This window comes from Trachemys scripta, chromosome 6, assembly GCF_013100865.1.
Source record: "Trachemys scripta elegans isolate TJP31775 chromosome 6, CAS_Tse_1.0, whole genome shotgun sequence".
In the NCBI taxonomy this organism is placed as follows: Eukaryota; Metazoa; Chordata; order Testudines; family Emydidae; genus Trachemys; species Trachemys scripta.
The window spans coordinates 23678237-23693629 of NC_048303.1; the positions used below are offsets into that span (position 1 = coordinate 23678237).

At 39.1% G+C, this 15393-nt stretch overlaps 1 protein-coding gene across 1 annotated transcript in view; it reads left to right on the top strand.

Moving 5' to 3' along the window:
• The window catches only part of WDR70 (WD repeat domain 70), a 252518-nt gene that overhangs the window by 97972 nt on the left and 139153 nt on the right, over window positions 1-15393 (top strand). Inside the window, exon 9 of the mRNA XM_034773141.1 lies at window positions 4309-4385. Coding sequence (XP_034629032.1) covers window positions 4309-4385 — 77 coding nt within the window. The remainder of the gene's footprint in view (window positions 1-4308; window positions 4386-15393) is intronic.

Here is a 15393-nt window from a genome sequence, read left to right on the forward strand (position 1 = left end):
CCCACAACTCACTCCAACAGGGAGTGGCTGATAGAGCTCAGGGTGAAAGTTGTAGACTATGGCATTTTTGGTGAAGGACACTTGGCTGTGGAAATCCCAAGCACTAGAGATCAGAATGAGCTAGAGTCTTGTCTCCGTGTCTGTGTAGATTGTTCCATATTTCCATGAATTAAGTGATGATACAGTCCAGAGAAACTATTAAGTCTTTAGGTGACTTGCCATCGTGAGAGAGAAAAAAGATAAATTGAAGAAGAGAGACAGGAATAATTGATTTCAAAGGCACAAGTAAACTAGTAAAAAAAAAGATGCAATGAATAATTGTGTTTTGGGGGGAAATGGTGAGGGAGTGAACTGTAGGGTATATATACTGAAGTTTTTCTAGCACTCTCAGTAACATTTAATGTAAGTTATACACTTAAAGGAAGAATACCCTCACTTCTTATTAGAAGCACCTAAACTTAAAACTGAGTCTGGTGTAAAACTGTTTGGTATTATAACAAAAAGAACAGGAGTACTTGTGGCACCTTAGGCTAGGTCTACACTACCCGCCTGAATCGGCGGGTAGAAATCGACCTCTCAGGGATCGATTTATCGCGTCCCAACGGGACGCGACAATCGATCCCCTAATTGACACACTTACTCCACCAGCGGAGGTGGGAGTAAGCACCGTCGACAGGAAGCCGCAGAGGTCGATTTTGCCGCGGTCCTCACAGCGGGGTAAGTCGGCTGCGATATGTCGAATTCAGCTACGCTATTCACGTAGCTGAATTTGCGTATCTTAAATCGACTCCCCCCCTGTAGATGTAGCCTTAGAGACTAACAAATTTATACTCCCGTTCTTTTTGCAGATACAGACTAACACTGCTGCTACTCTGAAACCTGGTATTATAACGTTATTTTCAGTTTTACAAAAGTGACTAGAAAGATTTCTCCTTAATGAAAGTGTCATGTCATTTATTGTCCTCTAGATGTAAAAGGGTCGGGTTGTATTTTCAACTCTGCCCCTGACTCTTTGTGGCCATGGGAAGTCACTCAGCCTCTCTGTGTCTAGATTTTTCCATCTGTAAATTGGGCATACTGCTTGCAATATTATAGTTAATGGATTGTATTAATTAGTGTTTATAGAACAATTTTAAGATTCTTGAAAGAAAGGCACTATATAAGTACTGAGTATTATTTTTCACCCTCCATTAATTTTATATTTTCTTATTCCTTCCTAAGAGTCTCACATAACATCAGACAGTGTTATTTTACTTTTCATTTTGAAATCCTAGGTTACATCTGTCAGAGTTAAGGGTAACTGCATTTCCACTCAGTTGTTCAGCAAGGGCACCCAATCTCAGGCTTCCAGCTCCCCAGCTGTTGCCTCTCTTTGGTGGAGACCTGCATCTCAGTCTCTTCTGACCAGGGTATGTCAAGGCTGAACAGTTCCTTGCCTACCCTGTGTTCTCCCAGCAAAGACAGTCTGCCAAACTAAACTTGCTTGCTTTCTCTTCAGAGACTGAGGACAGAGTGATTGCTTCAGATATGTGTTACCACACAGTTCTTTCTAAGCAAGCCTACTTTATTCTTAAGGTAAAAGGCATTACAGAGAAATGAGGTCCCTTCCAACCCTGATATTCTATGATTCTAAATTTAGTCCACCCTTTTATACAGATATGGGGTCTTTGATCTGGAATTTCCAGAAGCAGGTAGTTAGTATACAATGAGTCTCTCTCCCCAGTTTGTGTCTTTAAAAGGCATGCCATGCCACCCTTACTTCTGTGCTGCTGCTGGCAATGGCTCTGCCTTCAGAGCTTGGCTCCCGGCCAACAGCCACCGCTTTCCAAGTGCCCAGCTCTGAAGGCAGCATCACTGCCAGCAGCAGCACAGAAGTAAGGGTAACAGCACTGCACCCCACACACACAATAACCTTGTGACCCCCCCACAACTCTTTTTTGGGTCAGGACCCCATCAATTACAACACCATGAAATTTCAGATTTAAATAGCCGAAATAATGAATTTTATGTTTTTTAAAATCCTATGACAGTGAAATTGACCAAAATGGACCGTGAATTTGGTAGGGCCGTAATCATAACTATTAAAGTTTGCAGGCAACACAAAGATTGGGTGAGTGGTAAACAATGAAGAGGACAGGTCACTAATACAGAGCCATCTGGATCACTTGGAGAGCTGGACACAAACATACAATATGACTCAAAAAGGAGTTGTGTGTGTTGTGGTGGGGGGAGTGTCACAAATTTATTGTAGGAGGAGTTGCGGTACTACTACCCTTACTTCTGTGCTGCTGCTGGTGGTGGTACTGCCTTCGGAGCTGGGCAGTGGGAAAGTGGCAGCAGCTTGACTGGGAGTCAAGCTCTGAAGGCAGAGCCGTCGCAAGCAGCAGCGCAGAAGTAAGGATGGCATGGTATGATATTGCCACCCTTACTTCTGCACTACTGCTGGTGAGGCACCGCCTTCAGATTTGGGTGCCTGGCCAACTGCCGCTGCTCTCTGGCCACCCAGCTCTGAAGGCAGTGCAGAAGTAAGGCTGGCAATACCATGACCCCCCTAAAATAACCTTACAACCGCCCTGCAACTCCCTTTTGGGTCAGGACCCTCAATTTGAGAAATTCTGGTTTCCCTCATAAAATCTGTATAATATAGGGTAAAAGCACACACAAGACCAGATTTGACGGTCTGTGACACGTTTTTCATAACCGTGAATTTGGTAGGGTCTTAGTTATGATCCTATGTTCTCTTCCAAGTCACTGATTTAGAAGGTTTAAACAGTGTAGGGTCAAAAACTGATCCCTTCTGGACCTGCAACAGGGGCTGTCTCTTCTCCTTAGCTCCAAAGCATGTGCTGCCATGTTGAAGCTTTTCAAGGAGGTTTATTTCTTTAAACAGAGGTTACCAAACAGAAAATAGTCTTAGCTCAGTCTTTGGCCCCACGCTTCAGGGACACCCCTCTCAGAGGTCTCTGGCACTCCAGTTCTCTGAGCCAGAGGTCTCTGAGCCTCCCAGCCTCAGTCAGCTCTGCTCCCTTCCTGGAGCAGCAGCCACGGGGCTAGCTTCCCGGAGCACCTGGCCCCTCACTCCAGAGACCCACACAGGAGCCAGCTACAGTGGTGTTCCGTCCCTAGGGCTCAGCCTGTCTCAGTCCTTTCTTCTTCCACCTCTTTATATAGGCCCAGATATAGCCCATCCCTCTTTAATTAGCTCAATTGGGTTCACCTGCTCCAGTACAGGGGACCTGAACTCAGCCTAGCCACAGATTCAGCTACCCTGTGACACCACTATGAGACCCATGCACTCCATGATGATTCTTTGTTTTATAATTACATTTTGAGACCTGCCATCCAGTTTTTAATCCATTTAATGTGTGTCATGTTAATTTTATATTGTTCTAGTGTATAATTAAAATGTTGTGCAGAGCTAGTCAAATGCCTTACAGAAATATGTCTATTACATCAACACTATTATTTTTATCAGTCAAACTTGTAATCGCAGTCCAAAAAAATCAAGTTAGTTTGATCAGACCATTTTTCCCCATAAACCCATGTTGATTGACGTTAATTATATTACCCTCATTTAATTCTTTATTGATGTTCCAGTATCATGCCTGGAATGAATGTCAGACTGAGGCCTGTAATACCCTGGTCGTGCCATTTACCCTTTTAAAATATTAACACATTAGTTTTCTGTCTTCTAGAACTTGCCAAGTGTTCCAAGACTCATTGAAAATCAGTATTTATGGTCCCGCAAGGTCCTCAGACTGCTCTTTTAAAAAATCTTTGCATACAAGTTATCTGGACCCTGCTGATTTAAAAATCTCTAACTCCCCCAATTTATTATTGGAATGGAAAAAGTATCATCATCGTATGTCATATGTCTACATGAACCGTTTTTCTCTAAATACAGAACAGAGTATTTATTAAACACTTCTGCCTTTTCTGCATTATGTTTGCCATTTCCATTTAGGAATGGATCAATACCATTGTTAGGATTTTTTTTGTTCTTAATAAATTTAAATATATTTATTGTTCTTTAACTCTGTTGGCCATAGATTTCTCCTTGTATATTGATATTTTGTATTTTAAAAAAAGCATCCAACTTGATGATTGTGTGTTACATTATTGGTTTGAAGGACTGATATTAAAAGACTGTCCAGTTTACGTATGAAATAATTGGCAGTAAGGAATATAGTTAATAGTGCAGGTTATTTTAGGTAGGGAGCCTGAAAAATGAGGGAAAAGTAAATGCCTACTTGAAAAAATTGTTTGCCATAGAATTAGGTTCTCATGTTTTTCTGTGTTTTTTTCCAGGGTCATACAGCAATGCTTAATACAGGCTGTTGGCATCCCAAAATAAAAGAAGAATTTTTGACTTGTTCCAATGATGGGTGAGTATAGGTTCATGTCAGTGCCAGAATGTTTTTGGCGTTTGTCAGCTTTTGCATTTTAGGACCTCTATGTACCTTCCCCAATTATAACTTGGTTGCAAACAGTCAGTTGTGAACTTGTTTGTTGAGATCTGAAAGCCAGTGTAAGACTTGTCTATAATTTGGCTTCTAGAAGAGTTCATTGGTTTATCTACATTCTTTATGTTTTTGATATGGTGCTTTTGGTGATGACATAGCAGGAAAAATATATGGATGAATATACTGTAATATATTTCAAATTAGAAAAATGTAAAAATGAGCCCCCAAATGTAGTAATTATAACCGAGTGAATGGATGTCTCAAAGGATTTGTAGGAGGGATGGCACAGCCTTTCACTTCACAGTCATAGGTTTGAATATGGCCCAGGTAGGTATTGATTAGTGTTACCATTTGACAGCTGTCCAGTAGACAATTGGAAATGAATTTGTAGTCTCAGTCTTGATCCTAGTGGACAAGTGTCCAAATCACAAAAATCACTGTGATGTTTGGTGCTAATTTACACCCTTCTTGGAACTTTAAGCAGTGAGGCCAAGTATTAAATGGGCATGGAGACTTAAATATGCTGGTACCATTGTGCTCAGGGCTGAGGGCAGTGAAGAAAGTTTGCATTGCTGCTTCTTTGGTTTGTTTATAATCTCCTTTGTAATTAAACAGAAGATTCTGGTAACCTGTGCCTTCAATATGGCACTTTTCAAAATGACAAAAGCATTGTATTAACAATCCCCACCCACTCACCTACACCCTCCCCTCCCCCAGTGAAACTAATGCTCCTTGTTGGAAAGTTCACACAGTTTGATGGAGAGAAAAGAAGGCATGTGTATCAAAAAATAACATTTTAAACTACTAGTGTTTTTTTAACGTAAAAAATAAACAAAACCATTGAAATCACATTTTTAGTTTTTAGACAAAAAAGTAAAGCAAAAATTTTACTGTTATATTCAGCTATATTTATGAAGTGATAGGATTTTAAAATATTTTGTTTCTCTTGTAAACACAAAGGATAGACAGTTTTACTGCTTTACCACTTTAAAATTCAGTATTTTTACTTAGCTGAACAGTTTGTAGATAGTGAAAAATAAATTAAGAAATTATATACTCTCAAGACTCTCTAATTTTGTCTGCATAAACATATGCCTAGCAATTATACCAAATATGGATTCAATGACTCTCTCGTGCTTAAATTGCTGTGAATTAAAAGGGTCTGGTCAAGTGAGTAAAATGCAGATAAACAATGCTATAAATGGATGTGTAATTATATTCTCAGAGAAACCAAATGGCTGACATTATAAGAAAAGTATTTGAAACCATCCAGTGTACTTCCCATTTCCTTTTACGCTAGCAGCAGTTTTCTCCAGTGTGTGGATGTACCACTTTTAAAGTAACAATTGGGAATTAATGTTAAATCTGAAACAAAACTTTTATAGACTAAAGAACATCTTTTGTTGGGAAAATTTCTTTTTCATGTTAACAAGCTCAACAAAGAATCCAAAACGTAAGCAAAAATTATTCTAAAAAATTATCCATGCTGTAGGAAAGAAGAGTCTATGTCAGTTTAGATAAAATGTGTGTGGAGGTCATCTGTTTCCGCAATATTATCCTCACTTGAAAGAAGTGAATATTTAGGAGATACAATTACTAGTTTAAAGAGGCTAATTCTTGTAAGTCTTGTTCATTACTTTCACTGCTTGAAGGTTTCTTTAGTAAACAGGATTTTAAGCATATATTTCACTATGGTGTAATGGCATGTATTATGCTAATATATATTAGGTGAATTTCTGGCTTGATTGAAGTCAGTGGCAGTTTTGCCACTTCAGCAGGGCCAGGATTTCACCCATTGTGTTCAGGTGAGTCAGCTTCCTCATGATTACAGTTAGTGTCACAGAATGGACAAGCGGAAGAATGGTGCTGAAGAAGTAAGAAAGAGGTCACTGCAGTCTTCTCCAGAATTAAAAAAATAATTACTGTAAGGTTTTTCTTTAGTGATTTCAGAGAGTTTTCTTTATTTGGCAAAATAACTTCAGGATCGTTGAAAAGATTGTGGAGCAGACACTTAGCGCTAAGGAGAGAACTAGGTAGACTCAGGCAGAAGTAGTCAAAAACTGTGTTATTGCTTTGTGCATGCGAGAAACCATTTTTTCCTGAATTTTAAATGAAACCATTATGGGAAAAAAATATTCTAATTACTCCAGAAAGTGACAATACACCTCTACCTCGATATAATGCTGTCCTCGGGAGCCAAAAAAATCTTACCGTGTTATAGGTGAAACCGCGTTATATTGAATTTGCTTTGACCCACTGGAGTACGCAGCCCCCCCCCCCCCCCCCCCCCCCCCCCGGATCACTGCTTTACCGCGTTATATTCGAATTCGTGTCATATCAGGTCATGTTATATCGAGGTAGCGGTGTATTTGTATTTTCTCTGATTATTTTGTATTTATTAGGGCTGTCAATTAACCACAGTTAACTCACGTGATTAAGTAAAAAAAAATTAACTGCGATTAAAAAAATTTATCGCGATTAACTGCACTGTTAAACAATAGAATACCAGTTGAAATTTATTAAATATTTTTGGATGTTTTTCTACATTTTCAATATTGATTTCAATTACAACACAGAATACAAAGTGTATAATGCACACTTTATTACTTTTTATTACAAATATTTGCACTGTAAAAATGATAAACAAAAGAAAGTATTTTTCACCTCATACAAGTATACTGTAGTGCAATTTCTATTGTGAAAGTGTAACTTACAAATGTAGATTCTTTTTTTGTTAAATAACTGCACTCAAAAACAAAACAAAGTTAAACTTTAGAGCCTACAAGTCCACTCAGTTCTACTTCTTGTTCAGCCAATCGCTAAGACAAAAAAGTTTGTTTACATTTACGGGAGATACTGTTGCCTGCTTCTTATTTACAATGTCACCAGAAAATAAGAACAGGCATTTGCATGGCACTTCTGTAGCTGGCATTGAAAGGTATTTACGTGTCAGATGTGCTAAACATTTGTATTCCCCTTCATGCTTCGGCCACCATTCCAGAGGACATGCTTCCATGCTGATGATGCTCATTAAAAAAATAATGCATTAATTAAATTTGTGACTGAACTCCTTGGGGGAGAATTATATGTCCCCTACTCTGTTTTACCTTCATTTTGCCATGTATTTCATGTTACAGCAGTCTCGGATGAAGACCCAGCACATATTGCTCATTTTAAGAATACTTTCACTGCAGATTTCAGGAAATGCAAAGAAGGTACCAGCACCTCACCCAAGATTTAAGAATCTGAAGTGCCTTCCAAAATCCGAGAGGGACAAGGTATGGAGTATGCTTTCAGATGTCTTAAAAGAGCAACATTCTGATGCGTAAACTACAAAATCCAAACCACCAAAAAAGAAATCAACCTTCTGCTGGTGGCATCTGACTCAGATAATGAAACTTAACATGCAACAGTCCGCTCTGCTTTGGATCATTATCGAGCAAAACCAATTATCAGCATGGACGCATGTCCTCTGGAATGGTGGTTCAAGCATGACGGGACATATGAATCTTTAGCGCATCTGGCATGTAAATATCTTGCGATGCTGGTTACAACAGTGCCATGCGAATGCCTGTTCTCACTTTCTGGTGACATTGTAAATAAGAGGGCAATATTATCTTCCATAAATGTAAACAAACTTGTTTGTCTTAGTGATTGGCTGCACAAGAAGTAGGACTGAGTGGACTTGTAGGCTCTGAAGTTTTACGTTGTTTTGTTTTGGAATTTTTTTAACACACCCTGCATTGCAGTGTCTAGAGCTGACAAGCTGGGAGCTGTGGCCATGAGGAGAGGCAGCAGCAAACACCTGGGAACTGCAGGGATAGCCATTGCGGGTAAGGCGGGGGAGGGGGCATTGTTTTGTTTTTGATTGCAGTTATGTAACAAAAAAAAATCTACGTTTGTAAGCTGCATTTTCATGACAGAGATTGCACTACAGTACTTGTATGAGGTGAATTGAAAAATACTATTTCTTTTGTTTATCATTTTTACAGTGCAAATATTTGTAATAAAAAATAATATACACTTTGATTTCAATTACGACCCAGAATACAATATATATGAAAATGTAGAAAAACATCCAAAATATTTAATAAATTTCACTTGGTATTCTCTTGTTTAACAGCGTGATTAAAACTGCGATTAATCACGATTAATTTTTTTGAGTTAATCACGTGAGTTAACTGCAATTAATCAACAGCCCTAATTCACACACAAGTGAATTGGCCTATGGCTCTGGCGTGAGCTGGTCTGTCATTGTCACAATGACATCTATTTCTCTTTTGTGAAAATGTAATTGCAATTTTCAGCTCAACAGAATAGGAAACATAACTTGAAGTAACTGACAAACATGATCCAGCTGATGAGTTTTCTGTGTATAGTTATATAATTAACATTAAATTTTGGTTATGCTGAGTTTTAGCATAGATATACAATATACACATATGAATACACAAATATTTAAGTGAAGCTAATGGTATCTTTTGGGTGCTCAGCACTTTTGAAATTAAAGCATTTTTGTACCTGAACCCCTTTGAGGAAATTTCAGGAAGCTTCATAACAGTAAAAGTAAGGTTTATTCCCCATACTCTTTCACAGAGCTCAAGTTCTTCCTTTCCTTCTCCTCTTTCTCTTATCTCCCTTTTTCCCCAGTGTGTCCTGGAAGTTGCAGTTCCTGGACTCAAAGCTACAGGAACCACCTACGAACAAACTTACAAACACAATGTGGGATAGCTATCTGTACTGAGCTAGATACGACACACCCTTTCTCTTTAATTTTTACAATGGTTGCTCTAAACAGTCACTTCCAAGTCATCACTTGAGTCTGGTAACAGTCTTCCAATCTTTTAGGGAGTCTTTTTTGTCTCACACTTCTCCTAATGCCTGTAGAGGCAAGAATGAAACTAGGCAGTGGTGCAGTTCCTACTACTATAGATTGTCTCTCATCACTATTGATGTAATCGATGTTCTGCAGTCCAAGATAAAAATGAGCATTCTCCTTTTCAGCTTGTAGCTGATGAACTGTGGACAATCTTGAAATGTTCCATTTCTTTCCATCTATTAATACAGCAGAATTTTGTCAGATTTCTATCATCTGCAAAGGACATGAATAGTTTGAACATCCTTTTTTGACTGTATCACAGCTTAATGTGAGCAAAATCTCCAGTTTGAAACTAGTGAGGTTTAACACCTTTCTTACAGTCTATGTACTGTCTGTATTTCTCCTGTTTGTTCTTAACATGTTCACAAATAATTTCATTTGAAGGTTTAGTTGAAAAAGGAGAACATGTAAGCCCTTGACAGGTAGTAAAAAATTCTTTCTGTGATCTTGCTTCCAAACTGATAAGCTACAAACTTTTTTTCACTTGTCTGTTCATTCTTGACTAGACCATTAGCTCTTGGATGATATAAAGACACTGTTTTGTGTTTGATATCATTGCTGTTGAGATAGTATTGCATTTCTTCAGAGGTCAATTGAATTACATTGTCAGTTACCAATTCCTTGGGAAATCCTTCTCAGGCAAAGACTGAGGATATGAACTTAATCACTATTTCAGTGGTAGCCTTTCCAGTGGTGTAACTTCCAGCACTTTGAGTAATAGTCTACCGTTACTATGGCAAACCTTTGTGTAACAGGATGATCTTCAAAGGGTCCCATTATGTCGAGAGCCAGTTTCTCCTGTGAATAGTTGGGATAATCAACTGGTGTGAGGGATGTTAAAGGTTTTGTGTGACTTATCACTACTAGCACAAGCTGTGCAATTCTTGATTATTTCCTCAAATTGCTTGTCCAGCCCTGGCTGCCAGAAGTCTTGTCACAGGCAGCTTTGAGATAGACTCATCTCCAGATGTCCTTCATGTTTCAGGTGAATCAGTTATTCTCTCAGAAATGTAGGCACAACAAGATGATCAATTCTTGAAATCCATTTATATACAAGAGACAGCTCATGTGATATATGTCTGTAGGATTGCAGGTGTTCTGGCGACATCATCCTGGAAAGCCATCCACTAACTATATACGTCTTTAGGTCCTGAAGTACTTTGTTTCTCCCATGTCTGTTTCCCACTCTGAGATTGTGATCACTCCTTGAATTGTAGCAGAGATTTGTGTAATGGCAATCTCTTTGTCTTTCTCTGGTGCACCCTCATGACAAGGTATGGGCAGGTGAAAGATAGGCTTCAGTGGTGTTCTTGGCACCTGGATGATACATTGCCAGGAAATCAAAGTTCATTAGTTTGGTGGGCCATTTGGCAATTCTTGGAGTTGCTTGTCCAGAACCTCACATGTTGATTAAAGCAGAGAGAGGTTAAGATAAATCTCCTATCTCAGAGTTAGGGTATGAGGTGCCTTACTGCCAGAAACTTCTTTCTCAGTGACAGAATAGGATTTGCTGGATTGGTCAGGGCTCTGGAAGCAAATACAATTGTTGCTTCTTGTCCATTTCCTAGCTGAGTCAAGACGGAACCAAGACCATGATCACAAGCATCTGTTGTGACAGTAGTTTGCTTCTCGGAATCACAAGGGCTAAGAACTGGGCTGGTGGAAACTGCATGTTTTGTCTCATTAAAGCTGTTCTTGAACACTTCATTTCATTCAAACCTCACATCCTTTTTTAGGAGATGATGCAAAGGAACTACTTTCACAGCAGATTGCTATACAAACTTTTAATAGTATTCACACAATCCCAACAATAATAGAAGTTTGTCCTTGTTGTTAGACTTTGGTGGATCACAAATGACTTTCACTAGTTCTGGTTTTGGAGAGATCATATTTCCTAAATATGTCACTGAGTTGGTATGGAAATGACATATCTTCTTGCTGATGGTAAAACCATGTCATCAGAGCTTTTCTAGAACCTATTTTAGCATGATGATATGTTTGGATTCATCTTTGCCATACACTAAAATGTCATCTTGAAAGTAAGTAACACCTTGTCTTTCCAATGATCCCATGCATAATCCTCTGGAATATGGATGCTGCACAAGCTAACTGAAATAGCATCTGTTTGATTTGGAACAAACCTTGAGTGATGAAAGCTGTGGACTTGCAGGCTTCTTCCCTTAAGGGGATCTGATGGTAAGCTGAGGATAAATCAAGGGTCCTGAAGACTCTTGCCCCCTTCAAGGTGACAAGCATTTCATTAATGATGGATAGAGAATGACAATCTACAACAATGTTGGAGTTTAGATCTCTCAAGTCCACATGTGTAGATAGTACCATTAGGCTTCCTGGTGAGAACAACAGAAGAAACCCATTCTGATGAATCAACCGGTTCAATGATATCTGCTTTGCATAGTATCAGAATTTCCCCCTTGAGTGTTTGTCTCGGTTCAGCTGGTATGTTTCACACTTTATGCTGTACAAGCGTTGCATTGTTCTTTAACTGGATCTTGTTCTTGATTTTTTTTTGGGGGGGAACAACCATGGTATCAGTGAAAACTTCTGGAAATTCAGAGATGATTCCTGGTTGTAGCCTATCTTCAGTTTGCAGGACAGGTTCTGTACTATTCATAACTAATGTCTGAAGATCCCTTTGTTGATTCCATCCTAAAATAGAAACTCCCTTTTCAGCTACATAGATTTTTCCCTTGGGCAGTATAGCCTTTGTACTCAAAGACAGCTGTAAAATAGCCATTGATGGGAGTGGGAGATCCACCATACCCTCTGGAGTATATGTCTGAAGGATGCAACTCAGGTCAGGAGCTGTCAAACAGTAACACCCCAGGACAAACAGGGAGGCAGAGTGGGCCCCTTTAGTATTTAGTCCAGCAGCTACCATTTATCTACTTGGTTCCAGGGGCCAGGCCAGCTGCTCTTTTTTCCTCTTGCCACATGCAGAGTGCTCTGCTGTATGGTAGTGGTGGAATCCACTAGAGGAGAGGATTTTTGAGTTAACATCTCATTGAGATGCATGGGGCAGTTCGCTCTTCTCAGAGCTATCTTTTGAATGAAGTCAACTTATTTCAGAACGTAATCATCCCATAGTAACATCCACTCAGACCAAGAATTACGCACCCAGGTTGGGCCACATTTTAAATTTATTGGTTGATTTCTAGTCAAGATTCATAGATTTCAAGGCCACAAGGAACCATTGTGCTCACCTGATCTGACCTGCTTTATAACACAGACAATAGAACTTTCCCAAAATAATTCCTACGATGTAGCTTTTAGAAAACATCCCGTCTTGATTTAAAAATTGCCAATGATGTAGAATCCACCACATCCCTTGGTAAATTGTTCCAATGGCTAATTATCCTCACTGATAAAAATTTACACCTTATTTCCCATCTGAATTTGTCTAGCTTCAACTTCCAGCAATTGAATTGTGCTGTACCTTTCTCTGCTAGGTTGAAGAGCTCATTATCAAATATTTTTTCCTCATGTAGATACTGATAAATGGCAATTAAGTCATCCCTTTACCTTCTCTTTGTTAAACTAAATAGACTGAACTCCTTGAATCTATCACGGTAAGGCATATTTGTTAATCCTTTGATCATTCTTGTGGCTCTTCTCTGAATCCTCTCCAATTTATCAACACCCTTGTTGAATTGTGGACACCAGAACTGGACACAGTATTCCAGCACCAGTGCCAATGCAGAGGTAAAATAATCCCTGCTCCTACTTGAGATCCCCCCCACCTTTTTTTTTATGCCCAAGGATTTTGTTAGTCCTATTGGCTGTCACATCACATTGGGAGCTCATGTTCGGCTGATTATCAATCATGACCCCCAAATCTTTTTTATAAGATTGTGAGATCTGCAGTTGCATACCACCTGAGACATGGGTGCACATGCTTTTGATGTCAGTCTCTGTGGCGGAGGCAAGTTGCTAAATGCTGGCCCTGATGCAGCTTAATAGAATTATCAGAATAGTTGTGTATTTGTTTCTTGTACATCTATTAAGCAGCAACAGTCAGCTTTCTAAACAACTTATTTTCTCCCCAGGGACTAAAGCCAGAAGTATTTGCCCTTACCTTTCAGTTGCCTAAAATCCCAGATTTCACAATCTTGACTAGACATCAACAATAAATTTAAAATGTGGCCCAATGTGGGTGTGTGATTCCTGCTCTGAGTGGATGATTAAGATCTGCAATCAGTTGGCTTCGCTCAAGAGAACAAAGGTATAATGACATCTGAAAAACAATCATACAAGAATTAGCATCAACCTCTAACAATTTTTGGACAGATGCTGCCATCCTTTCACACGTTGAGTGGCACCTTACTCCACAATTAGTATTGCTGAAATCAGTGGGACCACTCCTAGAGTAAGATATTCAATGTGAGCAAAGGGTGCAGACTCTGAACATATATAAGAATAAAGTATGAAAGGTTTGTCTCATCAGCCATAATATTAGAATGATTATAATATAATGCACACACCACATACAGGTTTAAAAATAAAGGAGGAAAAATTAGGTTTAATCTTTTAGTTGTTATGCTGAAATTATAATATAGTTCTCTAAATGCATAGGAGATTTTAAAACAAAAGATCTGGAAAATAAAATGCAATGAGCGAGAGTAGTATAAACAGTAAAAAAGGAAAAAGCAAAACTTCAAAAGTATTTTAATACAGCCCTGGAATATTTCAAATTCTAATCTGGTAGTAGACTTCTTACACATTTGACAGTTTCCTTTCAGCTGATTAGAGTTGTGGAGTCTACTTAGTGAGCTAAAAATTAATCTAAATGAAGGACCTAAGAGATGCTGATGTAGATGAAGTATTTTGAAACAGGGGCTGATTTGCTAGATTGGTTTATACTGACATCTAAAGCAAACTTAAATCATATGACAAATGTTTTGGATAAGTTTTGACCTTTGTATTTCCTAACTGGTGGTGGTTCTTCAAGTTATTGCCCCTCTGGGTGCTCCGTCTGAGGAGGTGTGTGTATTGATAGGCTCTTGATCAGAGATCCCTGTCAGCAATGCTCAGGTCTATGCCTGTGCCCAGCATCCCCTTGTGCTTTAGTATGAGGGCATATAGGTGGGGTGGAGCTGCCACTGCTCCAGTGCCTTCTCATTGATTTGAGACAGAATTTTCACTGTGTCTGACACTTAGCTGCTACAGCATATTATTGTTTATTTTTTTTATTTTATCTAGTTTATTTTATTTTATTTAGCACAGGTTTGTGCTTTTGCGGGGGGGCACACTTAGTTTCCAGTATTTTACCCCAAGCCTCTCTCCTCAGTAGAGGAAGTCTGTTTTCACACCCTGGACACAAGAAGAGCTCTTGCCTTCTACCTAAATAGGTTGAAACCCTTCCAGGTTTCTCTCTGACTCTTTATCTCTTTTGCAAAGAGATTGAACCCAGTTTCCATCCAAAGACTATCAAAATGGGTTTCACGGTAACTTTTGGCATGCTACAAAGCTTCTGAGGCACATTCTCAGAGTTACTGCCTATCCTACCAGGCCCTACTTAAAAATAAACAAGAATGGCCATACTGGGTCACAACAATGGACCATCCAGCCCAATATTTTGTCTTCTGACAGTGGTCAATACCAGGTGCTTCAGAGGGAATGAACAGAGTAGGCAATCATCAAGTGATTCATCCCGTCGCCCACTCCCAGCTTCTGGCAAACAGAGACTAGGTACACTTCAGAGCATGGTTTTGCATCCGTCCCAGTCCTGGCTAATAGCTATTGATGGACCTATCCTCCATTAACTTATCTAGTTCTTTTTTTAACTCCGTTATAGTCTTGGCCTTCACAACAACATCTGGCAAAGAGTTCCACAGGTTGATTGTGAGTTGCGTGAAGAAATACTTCCTTTTGTTTGTTTTAAACCTGCTGCCTATTAATTTCATAAATGGTTCCAATAGTTAATTACTCTGTGTTTAAAAATTTACACATTATTTCCAGTCTGAATTTGTCTAGCTTCAATTTCCAGCTGTTGGATTGTGTTACACTTTTCTCTACTAAACTGAAGAGCCCATT